At 42.5% G+C, this 14,515-nt stretch overlaps 1 protein-coding gene across 1 annotated transcript; it reads left to right on the forward strand.

Annotated features, from left to right (window-relative positions):
* Nucleotides 1–946: 946 nt before the first annotated feature.
* Nucleotides 947–12,849, forward strand: glut1b (solute carrier family 2, facilitated glucose transporter member 1). The gene is made up of 9 exons (XM_021617145.2): nucleotides 947–1,038; nucleotides 8,805–8,965; nucleotides 9,154–9,394; nucleotides 9,716–9,878; nucleotides 10,190–10,377; nucleotides 10,533–10,637; nucleotides 12,044–12,145; nucleotides 12,255–12,458; nucleotides 12,637–12,849. The coding sequence occupies exons 1-9, from the start codon at nucleotides 961–963 to the stop codon at nucleotides 12,838–12,840; spliced, it is 1,446 nt and encodes a 481-aa protein (XP_021472820.1). The 5' UTR covers nucleotides 947–960; the 3' UTR covers nucleotides 12,841–12,849.
* The last annotated feature ends 1,666 nt before the right edge of the window (nucleotides 12,850–14,515 follow it).

Consider the following 14,515-nt stretch of genomic DNA (forward strand, 5'->3'; position numbering starts at 1 on the left):
GAGCCATTACCCTGGCAGCACTTGTGAAAGGGGGGAAGGGGGGCTCTTCACGCGTAGCTAGCAGGAGCTCGGCAGCATCGTCGCTGCTGGGCTTGGCGGCAGCCTCGATGGTTTAATTTCTGATATCCATCTTGGCAGTGGCAGATTAGCTGGTTAGAGCTAAATAGGCTAATAACACTAACGCCTTTTGCAGCTAGCTAAGAAGCTAACTAAACTCTATAGTGGTGGGGTGTGAGGCAGAGTTCAGTGAAGCAGCTTCAACTGTAACTTGACCATGTCCTTATAAATCTAAATAAAAAAATGACAGGTGGAGTATCACATTATTCACATAGTCTACCACAAATGAGCATGTGTTTTCCTCCAGTGGCTTTCCATAGCACCCCTACACACAAACCCACACACACATAGATACAGATACAGATTTTGTGCCAACCTGTCACTCAACTTTTTGAGTGACAGGTTGGGACATAAAACGAAAACTGAGGTGGCACAAGTTTCAACTGAGGGGACTAAGCCTCATTTTTGCCCTCTCGTGGAGCCATGCCCAGGTTCTGATGTTCCTCATTCCTTAAGGAGATTTTACTGAATGGACCACCAGTGTCAGTAACACCGGGCCCAGTTTCTGATGTTCCTCATTCCTTAAGGGGATTATACTGAATGGACCACCAGTGTCAGTAACACTGAAGAGTCCAAGTGAGTTCTCAATATCTCATGCACATTTATTAAGTCTTAGTCCCAATTCACCTGTCTTTTATCCAAGTCTAAGACTTCTCATATAAAATCAGATTAGTCTGAATATACCTTCCCTCACAGATATATATATTAAAATAAAAAATAAAAATGCTCGTAGGATAATGCAATAACGCAGGTGATTGAGCACTTTGAGCATTTCTTTGTAAAACTGAAGAGACTTTAATTTACATTTTATTTTTGTGCCCACAGGGGGTGACGTTCCAGCTGATGATGGCAGTGGGAACAGCTGTGATTGGCTCGCTGCAGTTTGGCTACAACACAGGGGTCATCAACGCTCCCCAAAAGGTGAGTGAGAAAGGGACAGTTTCAAATGTCACCCTAATCCCTAAATAGTGCACTACTTTTGCCCAGTGCCATAGAGGCCCCGTATAGAGAATAAGGTGCAATTTTGGACACATACTCTGTTAGTTTCTATGTTTGTGCCCCTTAAAGCCTGTCCAAACCCAGTGAATGTAAAGACAGTATTCTTCCTATTCATTCTTGACACCTCTTACTAGCTCTGCAGGTTAAGATGTTCTCTCCATCAAGAGCCCCACCAGGTCAATCAACCGTGATACATAAAAAACATGTAGGATCTTTGACTGATGTGGTGAGACTCCCTGGTGAGATAAGAGGAGACGCAATCCTTCTACTGGTGTCGGATGTTGGATTTTTAGTTTGACCTGTTTTGTAGCAGGGGGGAAATAATCCTGTAGGAGGAGGATTTCAATGTCTGAATAAATATTTAGTATCGTCACCAGGGGGAAGCTGTGATTGTATACAATGCAATACCGTACCTACTCTCTTAGAAAAAATAACCTAAAACGGTTCTTTGGCTGTCCCTATAGGAGAACCCTTTGAAGAACCTTTTTTGGTTCCAGGTAGAACCCTTTTGGGTTCCATGTAAAACCATTTCCAAGAAGGGTTCTACATGAACCCTGTAAGAGTTCTACCTGGAACCAAAAAATAGTTCTACCTGGAAGCAAAAGAGGTTCTCCTATGGGGACAGCTGAAGAACCCTTTTGGATCCCTTAGACTGCAGCTCCAGTTCAAGTAGCCAATGTAGGCTACATGCAGGCTACAGCGCGTCTCGTGTGAATTCTTATTCGGATTATAATAAATCCACATATTTCTAGGAAGTAAATGTATTTTTCGGTAGGGAAAATCATTTTTTAAAATGTGTTTTATTATACTGTATGTTCAAGACAAGCAATGGGCAGAATAACTAATTGGTGGCCTTAGTGCCTATGTGGCTCAGTGGTTACAAACGCTGATCCAGTCATACATGTGCCAGAGTCTGCAGGGTTCGACTCCGGTCCACTGCCCTTTGACTCACCCTTCCCCATGTTTCCAACATTGTTCTGTCTCTTCAATAAAAGCAAAAAAAATAACAAAGGAGTGGCACTGACCCAGTCCTTAAAATATATATTTAAGGAATAATAAATAATTGGACAAATAACAATTAGATTGGTAAGCTCACGTCCAACCTAAAACACAAAAATAAAAAAATAAAAAAATAAATTGAATAAGGTAGGCTAAATTGATTCATAAAACATGTACAGACCAAGCAAGCAACAATATATGCTATGCTAACTGATTCCACCATTGAAAGAGAAAACAAACAAAGAAATAGAAAATAAACCGATATGCTGAGATTCAGGCTGGAGATTTTGAGGTGGAAAATAAAAACTTCAGAGGACTTTTAAACCTTGAATGCATGCTAGTTTGATTCACTCACTTAATGAGTGGAGTTCCACCAAAATATTGCAGTCAGGGTGCAAAATACCACAGCAGTTACTCCACTTTTACTGCAGTTTCAAAACGGCAATCTTTTTTTGGAAGGGTTTAGATAGCCTACAGCCTATTTTAGGCCCACAAGGTAACTGCATTAATTTCAAGAAGTAAAATTAACTGTCTGATAATTTACACGTCAAAGAAAAGTGTCTCAGCTCAACAGAATTGTCTTTGGATAGGCTCAAATCCATAAACATCTTGACAGCTTTACAAAATCAGATATTAAAGCCCACAATAAGGATGACTTCAAATGCCGACTTCAAACTGAAAGTATCGTAAGCCTATGCTACTGTAGTCGGCACATAATAGCTTAGCAATGGAAATCTCACCTGCTGTAAGGGCATCCACACCAAAGACCATAACTATATTGACAAATTATACAACGCCGAACTATAAAACGTGGGTAAGCATCCACACTGGAGGAAAGTTTATTGTTCTACAGTAGGCCTACATCTGTCAATCAACTGATGACCAAATCGGCTCACCAACTCAGCCAGGGAAACACAAACAAAGCCCTGTCGATGTTAATGGGGGCCTGTTCAGCCCTCCTTTTCCTATAGTCCACGACCAGCTCATTTGTCTTGCTCACATTGAGGGAGAGGATGTTGTGCTGGCACCACACTGCCAGGTCTCTGACCTCCTCCCTATAGGCTGTCTCATCATTGTCAGTGATCACTGTCACTGTTGTGTCATCAGCAAACTTAATGATGGTGTTGGAGTCATGCTTGGCCATGCAGTCTTGGGTGAACAGGGAGTACAGGAGGGGACTAAGCACGCACCGCTGACGGTTCCCAGTGTTGAGGATCAGCGTGGCAGATGTGTTTTGCCTACCCTTACCACCTGGGGGCTGCCCGTCAGGAAGTCCAGGATCCAGTTGCAGAGGGAGGTGTTTAGTCCCAGGTTCCTTAGCTTAGTGATGAGCTTGGTGGGTACTATGGTGTTGAACGCTGAGCTGTAGTCAATGAACGGCATTCTCACATAGGTGTTCCTTTTGTCCAGATGGGAAAGGGCCGTGTGGAGTGCGATTGAGATTACGTCATCTGTGTATCTGTTGGGGCGGTATGCAAATTGGAGTGGGTCTAGGGTTTCTGGCATGATGGTGTTGATGTGAGCCATGACCAGCCATTCAAAGCACTTCATGACTCCCGACGTGAGTGCAACTGGTCGGTAATCATTTAGGCACTTTCTTGGGCACAGGGACTATGGTGGTCTGTTTGAAACATGTAGTTATTACAGACTCGGTCAGGGAGAGGTTGAAAATGTCAGTGAAGACACTTGCCAGTTGGTCCGCGCGTGCTGTAAGTGCATGCAGCTTTGCAGCTTTGTGAATGTTGATCTGTTTAAAGGTCTTGCTTGCATCGACTATGGAGAGCATGATCACACAGTCATCCAGAACAGCTGGTGCTCTCATGCATGCTTCAGTGTTGCTTGCCCTGAAGCGAGCATAAAAGACATTTAGCTCCTCTGGTAGGCTCTTGTCACTGGGCAGCTCGCGACTGGGTTTCCCTTTGTGGTCCGTAATAGTTTTCAAGCCCTGCCACATCCAACGAGCGTCAGAGCCAGTGTAGTAGGATTCAATCTTAGTCCTGTATTGACACTTTGTCTGTTTGATGGTTCGTCTGAGGGCATAGCGGGATTTCTTGCAAGCGTCCGGATTAGTGGCTTGAAAGCGGCAGCTCTAGCCTTTAGTACTTCCTGCTTTAGTCTTTGCTTGTAAGCAGGAATCAGAAGGATAGAATTATGGTCAGATTTGCCAAATGGAGGGGGAGGAAGAGCTTTGTATGCGTTTCTGTGTGTGGAGTGAAGGTGGTCTAGAGTTTGTTTTCCTCTGGTTACACATGTGACATGCTGGTAGAAATGAGGTAAAACTGATTTAAGTTTGCCTGCATTAAAGTCCCTGGCCACTAGGAGTGCCGCTACTGGATGAGCATTTTCTTGTTTGTTTATGGCCTTATACAGCTCGTTAAATGCGGTCTTATTGGCATCATCGGTTGGTGGTGGTAAATAGACTACGCCCAATTTTTCAGTTTTTGATTTGTTAAAAAAGTTTGAAATATCCAATAAATGTCGTTCCACTTCATGATTGTGTCCCACTTGTTGTTGATTCTTCACAAAAAAATACAGTTTTATATCTTTATGTTTGAAGCCTGAAATGTGGCAAAAGGTCGCAAAGTTCAAGGGGGCCGAATACTTTCGCAAGGCACTGTACATACATGTAAGCCATAGCGTATCGCTCTGGGTTTGATTCCAGCCCACTCTCTTCTGGCACAATAACTCAAAAGTCTGAACTTAGTCCTTGACAAGCATTCTGTACAATTGAAATAAAGTATTTCCTCGTTTACCATGGCAAATCTACTGTGGCAATTGATATATTTTTCTATAATATATACACTAGATCAAAAAAATCATGGGCTGCGTTTTTTCGTTTTTAAAATCTGAGTCACTTTCTTTCATGCCCCATTGTGCTCCATTCCGTAGGCTACCTCACGATTCTCAATTTCATCTTGTCTTTACATCTGATATTATAGGCCTATGTGTGCAATTAGTTTTGATAGGCTTCAGTAGGCTATAGTTTAGGTGTAGCCTACTATACAGCTGCTTTTCGGATACACTTTACACTTGTATGTCGTAGTGGAGACCAATATCTATCTTGAGTTATTAAGCTTTATGAAACAACAGTTGTTGATGTGTATGGATGTATTTCTGATACATTTTGTACATTTTAATGTTGCAGTAATAGGACCTATAGACCTACAGTAGCAGTAGGAAATGTATTAATATTCTGTCTGGTGCTTTACTGTTTGAGGTGGCAAGAGAAGAAGGATGATTTTGATAGCTGGCACTGGTCCGAATGACTCGACTGCCCCTACATGGAGAGAAAGAGAACTGCAGGTTTTCAGTGAACGTATCTAAATCACAAGGCTTCTTCGAATTTCCAGCTGGCAGGAACAAATTTTGCTACGAAAGAGTGATCAAATTAACATCTGACATCTGTAAGTGACAGTCTGGCTGATATACTGGAGATACTCTGGTACTGTATGTACTTTACTCCAGCAGTTTCTTGAGAAAGTTACTTGAGGTATTACTGAAGCCTGCTCTGTAAATACAAATGTGTATTACTGTGTGTGTATGTACTTTGTGTGTATGTGTGTGTGTGCGTGTGTGTGTGTCTGTGATTTGGGAGGTTTAAGGCCAATACTGGAGCGTCTACGGGATACCTGTGCACATGAGCACTATAAATAGCTTTGTACATTAAGATTTCATCAGTCTAAAGGTGTGCAGGACAGTAAGGTAGCTGCTAGTGGATGCAGTATCTTTGATAATTTGTTAGGGATTGTAGTCACCTCCACGGTCTGCGGTGGAAAGTCACCATCTATTGTAGTGAGTTACAGTTTCAAAATTCCCTTAACTTTCCCAAATTTACCAGGTTTTCCTGAGATCCCTGTTGGAGGATTCCCGTATTTCAATCTTATTCCAGGAAGTCACCAACTGGGAATTTTGGGAAAGGTTTACCATTGCAGTCATTCCACTTCCGGTGTGTCCATTACACGTGGCAGAGGTAACGAGGATCATTGTCACGTTTGCAGGATTAAGGTGGCTACAGGAGTTGTGCAACTAATAATAACAAAGAGATCATTCACTCTGACTACTCTCTTCTTCACATATTCTTCATGGCAAATTTACCTCACACCTCCTTCAAAGTACACTAGTACACTAGAAAATTTGTATCACCAGATAAAAATGTTGTGGGGTATAAGTCAAAGTCAGGTAAAAAAACAAAAACAATGATGTGCTCACATCCAACAAACCACTGCAGGGGGTGAATAGTGATGCCATAGTGAAAAATATGCTTTCCATAGTCAGAGACCCAGGGCATATTCTTTGGGCAATAAACTCTGCCTTACTCACACCTGTATCAATGACACTCTGAGTTATGTTTGTCAAAATGAAGTCCTGTAATGAACTATCTTGCATCGTGTATCTCTGCCCCCCTCTGCTGGTCAAAAGCTGGCTTATGTAAGAAGGTTTTTATTTACCTGTTCTTTAGAATAGGGCCGAATACTGAGTGGCTGCGGATCCGACTTTTATGGACCCCTCTAAAGGTCCTGAAAGGTCTGCGCATGTGCGGATTCTCTACTTTACACACAGTTTCTGCTCTACTTGTAGAGAACAGGCTACTCTGGCGAATGTTGCTCATTTAATAAAGTTAGATTAAAGCTGAATCCATTTCCGCAAGATCACAATGATCGTATTCTTCATAACAAAATAGAATATAACAACATAATAAACTCAGCAAAAAAAGAAACGTCCCTTTTTCAGGACCCTGTCTTTCAAAGATAATTAGTAAAAATCCAAAGAACTTCACAGATATACATTGTAAAGGGTTTAAACACTGTTTCTGGTGACACCAGATACAGACTGTTTCTTTTGATTTTGGCCCCCCCATTGTTCAGGGACACATTATTCCATTTCTGTTAGTCACCTGTCTGTGGAACTTGTTCAGTTTATATCTCAGTTGTTGAATTTTGTTATGTTCATACAAATATTTACACATGTTAAGTTTGCTGAAAATAAACGCAGTTGACAGTGAGAGGATGTTTCTCTTTTTGCTGAGTTTATAACAATACTGTAACACAAAAAGGAATACGTGATTTCTTGAGAACTCAACAGCTTGCGCCAATAGGCAAAATATGTGCTTTGAATGAAACTAAAATTTATGCAAATAAGTTAGAAATGGTGCTACTAATGCACATGCCGGCACAAACACGTCTCGTAAAAAGTAAATATGTTTTTGTTTGGTTATCTTTTGGAAATTGTAGAAGTAAAACATTTTCCTTCTTCAGAAGTTCCAGCTAGGCAGGCTAACAAGCGAATTCATTTGCTAGCTATCATACAGTAGGCGTATATTAATAATATAAGAAGACATGCAATCATAATTGACTGTAGCGCATATAAAGCACCCAGCCCTGGGCTGCTGTCGCGAATTGAATTATGGGGAGTTTCAGGCCCTGGAGTGAACATAATTGTACACTCGCAAAGCCGACAAAAAATGTTGCCAACGTCTCTTGCTTGGCTAATCATTTGGACTACCCTCCAAGATGGCCATTCCCCCAAGGGCATAAGACAAGGGTGTGTCTTTTAAGTGTTTGGACCGCATCCCTGGTAATCGTAGCGTCGGAGATGACTATGTTCAGGTGCACAGATGTTTCGTCACTGATCATTTGGATAAATCATGATTTCGCAGGTGTTCGCATCCTTCCAATTTCGGAAGGGGAGGGGACATTTAACCCATTTGTTTTAGATACCGCCCTGGCTTCACATCCTAGTAAATATTTTCTTCTATCATGTGTCCGCGCAGAATTTAATTGAGCATCTGACGCAATTACGCAAGATTTTAGTTCTAGTTCCGAGATTACAATATCTATAATTTCACTCTATGGTTGGTAATTCACGATGAATTGAATTGTGAGTGTATGTATGTATGATAATGATATTATTTAAAGGGGCAATCTGCAGTTTGTACAGACATTTTTTACTTATAAATTAATGATATGTACCCATTCATTCTTGAAGAATATCATTTATAAATGCCTCATGAGCTTAATTCAACTGTCGTACCCCATCAAAGTAAATGTAAACAAACATTAGCTACATGGTTGAAACTACAATTTTGATATCCTGGATGGTAAGTCCTTGCATCCATAACGCTGTCTATGAATTTGAGGGCGATTACATTTCTCCAGCCCCATCCCTCAGCTTTTAAAATGTTTTATTTTTGTTTTACCCCTTTTTCGGGATATCCAATTGATAGTTACAGTCTTGTCCCATCGATGCAACTCCCGTACTGACTCGGGAGAGGTGAATGTCGAGAGCCACGCATCCTCCGAAACAGGACCCTGCTAAACCACACTGCTTCTTGACACACTGCTCGCTTAACCCTGAAACCAGCCGCACCAATGTGTCGCAGGAAACACCGTACAACTGCCGACCGCATTCAGCTTGCAGGTGCCCAGCTCACCACAAGGAGTTGCTAGAGCGCAATGGGACAAGGACATCCGGCCGACCAAGCCCTACCCTAACCCGGACGACGCTGGGCCAATTGTGTGACGCCTCATGGGTCAAACCCACTTGGGAGGCCCATCACTCAGCTTTTTACCGGGGAGGATGCTTTGTTATTGTTTGCTGCTGATTGCAGCTTTAATGTCTCCAGCAACCTTCAATGATGAATATAGTTAATGTATGTTCCTCATGTTGTGATATGTTGTATTGTACCTTAGATCATTGAAGGCTTTTTAAATGACACGTGGAACAACAGGTACTCTGAGCCCATCCCTGCCACATCCCTGACCACCCTGTGGTCCATCTCCGTGGCCATCTTCTCTGTCGGGGGCATCTTCGGCTCCTTCTCCGTGGGCCTCTTTGTCAACCGCCTGGGCAGGTAAATCTGCTCTGTTAGTGTTATATTTTAGACTGGTCTTTACGTTAAAAGGGTGTGGTAATCATGCGCCATTTTGTTTTTTTTGTGCTGTCCTATGCACCTTAACAGCAGTATAGCATTTTTGTGCCTTTAGGAAGTGAAGAAGCCAGCCATATTTTTCAATTGACCTCTCTGTGAATGATTTGCAGGAGGAACTCGATGCTCATCGCCAATGTGCTAGCATTCATTGCCGCCGGGTTCATGGGCTTCTCCAAGCTGGCGGTGTCGTGGGAGATGCTGATCGTTGGCCGCTTCATCGTGGGACTTTACTCCGGCCTGTCCACTGGCTTCGTGCCCATGTACGTGGGGGAGATCGCGCCCACTTCGCTCCGTGGGGCGCTGGGCACTCTGCACCAGCTGGGAATCGTCATTGGAATCCTCATGGCACAGGTAGGCACTGTCCGTTGGGTGACTTTCAGTTTCACCTGATCCAATATCAGCGATTACTAGAGATGACAATCCAAATGTGGCACAGGACAACTGGACAAATATAGCAATGACGAGAAGACAAATGTTCAAGTAATATTTGCTGCCCTCAGGTGTGATCTTTTTGTTATCTTTTTCAACGCTAGTGATACAGCACAATCATCTGGACAAATATATTCTTTCCACCAACATACCGTTCCCAAGTAACTTCACCACAGTGCATTTCCATGGTAGTTTAACTTTCATTAACAGTGTTACAGTGTACAAACATATTGTTACTTACAGGTGTTTGGGATGGAGTCGATCATGGGGAACTCCACTATGTGGCCCTTCCTGCTGGGCCTCACTTTCATCCCGGCCGTGTTGCAGTGTATCCTGCTGCCCTTCTGCCCCGAGAGCCCTCGCTTCCTCCTCATCAACTGCAACGAGGAGCTCAAGGCCAGGGAAGGTAAGCCTCTGACCATCTACTGCTACACCTTCACTCCCTCAAACATGGAACCCTCCCGACTGAGGACCTATTCCCATGGAGAGCAGGAGAGCTCCTGGGTGTGTAGGCTTTTGTTCCAGCCCTGTTCTAACACACCATTCAACTAATCAAGGTCCTGACAAGCAGCTTATTAGTAGAATCTGGGTTGTTAAAGTAGGGCTGGAACAAACACCTGCACATCCAGTAGCTCTCCAGGAGGAGGGTCGGCCACCAGTCATGCATCTTGGTACCAGCTGAATGGAGTCCTGAGTGTGGTGTGGATTTGCATGCAGTGCTGGAGAAGCTGCGAGGCACTGAGGAGGTGGGCGCCGACATGCAGGAGATGAAGGAGGAGGCCAGGCAGATGATGAGGGAGAAGAAAGTGACCATCCTGGAGCTATTCCGCTCGCCACTCTACCGCCAGCCCATCTTCATCGCCATCATGCTCCAGCTCTCCCAGCAGCTGTCTGGCATCAACGCTGTGAGTGTAGGACACTCTGGGAGACACACACTGACTTGTGAATACACATGCATGCATGCACATACATGCTAGCTCATGCACACACATGTGCACACACACATGTGCACACACACTTCAAACTACATGATCCACTAAATGATGACAATTTTGTGCAGGTTTTCTACTACTCCACCAGGATCTTTGAGAAGGCGGGGGTTTCTCAGCCAGTCTATGCTACCATTGGGGCTGGGGTAGTCAATACAGCCTTCACTGTTGTGTCTGTAAGTCAGAAAAAAATACATTTAATTATATTTAATTTCACAAAATGTATTTCAAATACATGTACATACATTTCCATCTTTGTTCAAATGCATGTAATGGCTGACAATTCCAGAAATGCATAGCTAAGATATTTAGTCTACAGGGAGGCCAAAGCAGTTCCTAATTCAGTATATGACATAGTTTGGCCCTTCAGAGGATTCTTTAATTACTCTTTTTACACAAAATGTTTGCATTGATATAATTTTAACATTGTCATAAAGAGTGCATGTTCAACTTCATAAAAAACATGTTTCCTGTCTCAAGAGGTTAAATAAAAATGTAAAAGTAAGGGCCTCTCTTCAACTTCATTAAATAATGAAAAAATCATTACATGATTTGAAATTTAAATGCATTTTAGTTCTTTCGGTATGCTTTTGATATGTCTCAAGTACAATAAAAATACACTCTGAGCAAATATACTGTAGCTGCGGCAGCCTATTAGATGATCTGGAGGCGTGGCTTCTTGGAGGCGTGGCCTTGGTTTGAGCTCGTTGGGCCACCCATGGGCGAACGTGTCATAATATTAATATGAAAAGACATTTGAAAATATATTTACTAAATGTATCACTAAATACACGTGGAAACATTATTTAATGTATTTCAGAATGTATTTTAGAATACATTAAATACATTTTCCAATGTATAAGTGTACAAAACATTAAGGACACCTTCCTAATATTGAGTTGTGGAATACAGGTGAAAGCTATGGTCCCTTATTGATGTCACTTGTTAAATCTACTTCAATCAGTGTAGATGAAGGGGAAGAAACAGTTTAAAGAAGGATTTTTAAGCCTTGAGACAATTGAGACATGGATTGTGTAGGTGTCCAATTCAGAGGGTGAATGGACAAAACAAAATATTTAAGGGCTTTTGAACGGGGTATGGTAGTAGGTGCCAGGCGATCCTGCTGGATTTTTCATGCTCAACAGTTTCCCGTGTGTATCAAGAATGATCCACCACCCAAAGGACATCCAGCCAACTTTACACAACTGTGGGAAGCATAGGAGTCAACATGGGCCAGTATACCTGTGGAATCCTTTTGACACCTTGTAGAGTCCATGGCCCGACGAATTGAGGCTGTTCTGAGGGAAAAAGGGGGTGCAACTGGACTCAATATTACGAAGGTGTTCTTAATGTTTTGTTCACTCAGTGTATATTGTGATATACATTTTACATACGTTTATATATCCATTTTAAATACATTATCCCCCAAAAATGTATTAAAAATATATTTTAAATGTTTGTTTTTTCTAGTATGGGTGGAAAATAAAACAGACTAATGTGTCTTTGAAATGTAGCCACTCCCCACTCCCCAACCCCCACTGACACCACCTTTCTTCTCCTCTTCCTCGCTCTCTTTATATAGCTATTCATTGTGGAGCGTGCTGGGCGAAGATCCCTTCACCTCACTGGGTTACTGGGGATGGCCTTCTCAGCGGTCCTGATGACAGTTGCCATGGCACTGCTGGTATGTATAATGGTGCACTAAAGGAACATAAAAAATGGATATGCTTATATTATATTTTATGTACACGGCTACTTCAACCAGACTCGTCTACTGATGTGTCTTGCCTCAGGACCAGCTGCCATGGATGTCGTACGTTAGCATCGTGGCCATCTTCAGCTTCGTGGCCTTCTTTGAGATTGGCCCAGGCCCCATCCCATGGTTCATTGTGGCTGAGCTCTTCAGCCAAGGTCCTCGGCCCTCTGCCTTTGCCGTGGCTGGATTCTCCAACTGGTCAGCTAACTTTATAGTGGGCATGACCTTCCAATACGTTGAGGTAAGGATACAGAAACCATTACTATTGCATTAATGGCTCATTTTCATATTATATGAATTAATATACATTGATAGTATATATTATTATATATATTATATAGTTCTATAATAGCACTTATGACTTCCACTTTCAATTTGGAAATTGTGAGAATAATGTAACTTTTCTGTATTCTCTGTAGCAACTGTGTGGCCCCTACGTCTTCATCATCTTCACCGTGCTGTTGCTGGGCTTCTTCGTCTTCACCTACTTCATGGTGCCCGAAACCAAGGGACGATCGTTTGACGAGATCGCCGCTGGCTTCCGCCATGATGCCGGAGAGGCAGGGGAGAAGTATGCGCCTGACGAGATGAACAGCCTGGGGGGAGCCGACTCCCAGCTCTAAGCCCTCCGACAACACCGATACATACAGTTGAAGTCGGAAGTTTACATACCCTTAGGTTGGAGTCATTAAAACTAGTTTTTCAACCACTCCACAAATGTCTTGTTAACTATAGTTTTGGCAAGTTGGTTAGGACATCTACTTTGTGCATGACATAAGTCATTTTTCCAACAATAATGTTTACAGACAGATTATTTCACTTATAATTAATTCCCTGTATCACAATTCCAGTGGGTCAGAAGTTTACTAAGTTGACTGTGCCTTTAAACAGCTTGAAAAATTCCAGAAAATTATGTCATGGCTTTAGAAGCTTCTGATATGCTAATTGACATAATTTGAGTCAATTGGAGCTGTACCTGTGGATGTATTTCAAGGCCTACCTTCAAATTCAGTGCTTCTTTGCCTGACATCATGGGAAAATCTAAAGAAATCAGCCAAGACCTCAGGAAAAAAGTCTGTTTCATCCTTGGGAGCAATTTCCAAACGCCTGAAGGTACCACATTCATCTGTACAAACAATAGTACGCAGCCGTCATACCGCTCAGGAAGGAGACGCGTTTTGTCTCCTAGAGATGGACGTATTTGGGTGCGAAAAGTGCAAATCAATCCCAGAACAACAGCAAGGGACCTTGTGAAGATGCTGGAGGAAACAGGTACAAAAGTATCTAGTAAAATGAGTCCTATATCGACATAACCTGAAAGGCCGCTCAGCAAGGAAGAAGCCACTGCTCCAAAACCGACATAAATAAGCCACACTACGATTCACAACTGCAGATAGGGACAAAGATCATACTTTTTGGAGAAATGTCCTCTGGTCTGATGAAACAAAAATAGAACTGTTTGGCTATAATGACCATTGTTATGTTTGGAGGAAAAGGGGGGAGGCTTGCAAGCCGATTAACACCATCCCAACTGTGAAGCACTGGGGTGGCAGCATCATGTTGTGGGGGTGCTTTGCTGCAGGAGGGACTGGTGCACTTCACAAAATAGATGGCATCATGAGAGGGGAAAATTATGTGGAAATACAGTGCCTTGCGAAAGTATTCGGCCCCCTTGAACTTTGCGACCTTTTGCCACATTTCAGGCTTCAAACATAAAGATATTAAACTGTATTTTTTTGTGAAGAATCAACAACAAGTGGGACACAATCATGAAGTGGAACGACATTTATTGGATATTTAAAACTTTTTTAACAAATCAAAAACTGAAAAATTGGGCGTGCAAAATTATTCAGCCCCCTTAAGTTAATACTTTGTAGCGCCACCTTTTGCTGCGATTACAGCTGTAAGTCACTTGGGGTATGTCTCTATCAGTTTTGCACATCGAGAGACTGAAATTTTTTCCCATTCCTCCTTGCAAAACAGCTCGAGCTCAGTGAGGTTGGATGGAGAGCATTTGTGAACAGCAGTTTTCAGTTCTTTCCACAGATTCTCGATTGGATTCAGGTCTGGACTTTGACTTGGCCATTCTAACACCTGGATATGTTTATTTTTGAAGCATTCCATTGTAGATTTTGCTTTATGTTTTGGATCATTGTCTTGTTGGAAGACAAATCTCCGTCCCAGTCTCAGGTCTTTTGTAGACTCCATCAGGTATTCTTCCAGAATGGTCCTGTATTTGGCTGCATCCATCTTCCCATCAATTTTAACCATCTTCCCTGTCCCTGCTGAAGAAAAGCA

The sequence above is a fragment of the Oncorhynchus mykiss genome, chromosome 9 (assembly GCF_013265735.2).
Source record: "Oncorhynchus mykiss isolate Arlee chromosome 9, USDA_OmykA_1.1, whole genome shotgun sequence".
In the NCBI taxonomy this organism is placed as follows: domain Eukaryota; kingdom Metazoa; phylum Chordata; class Actinopteri; order Salmoniformes; family Salmonidae; genus Oncorhynchus; species Oncorhynchus mykiss.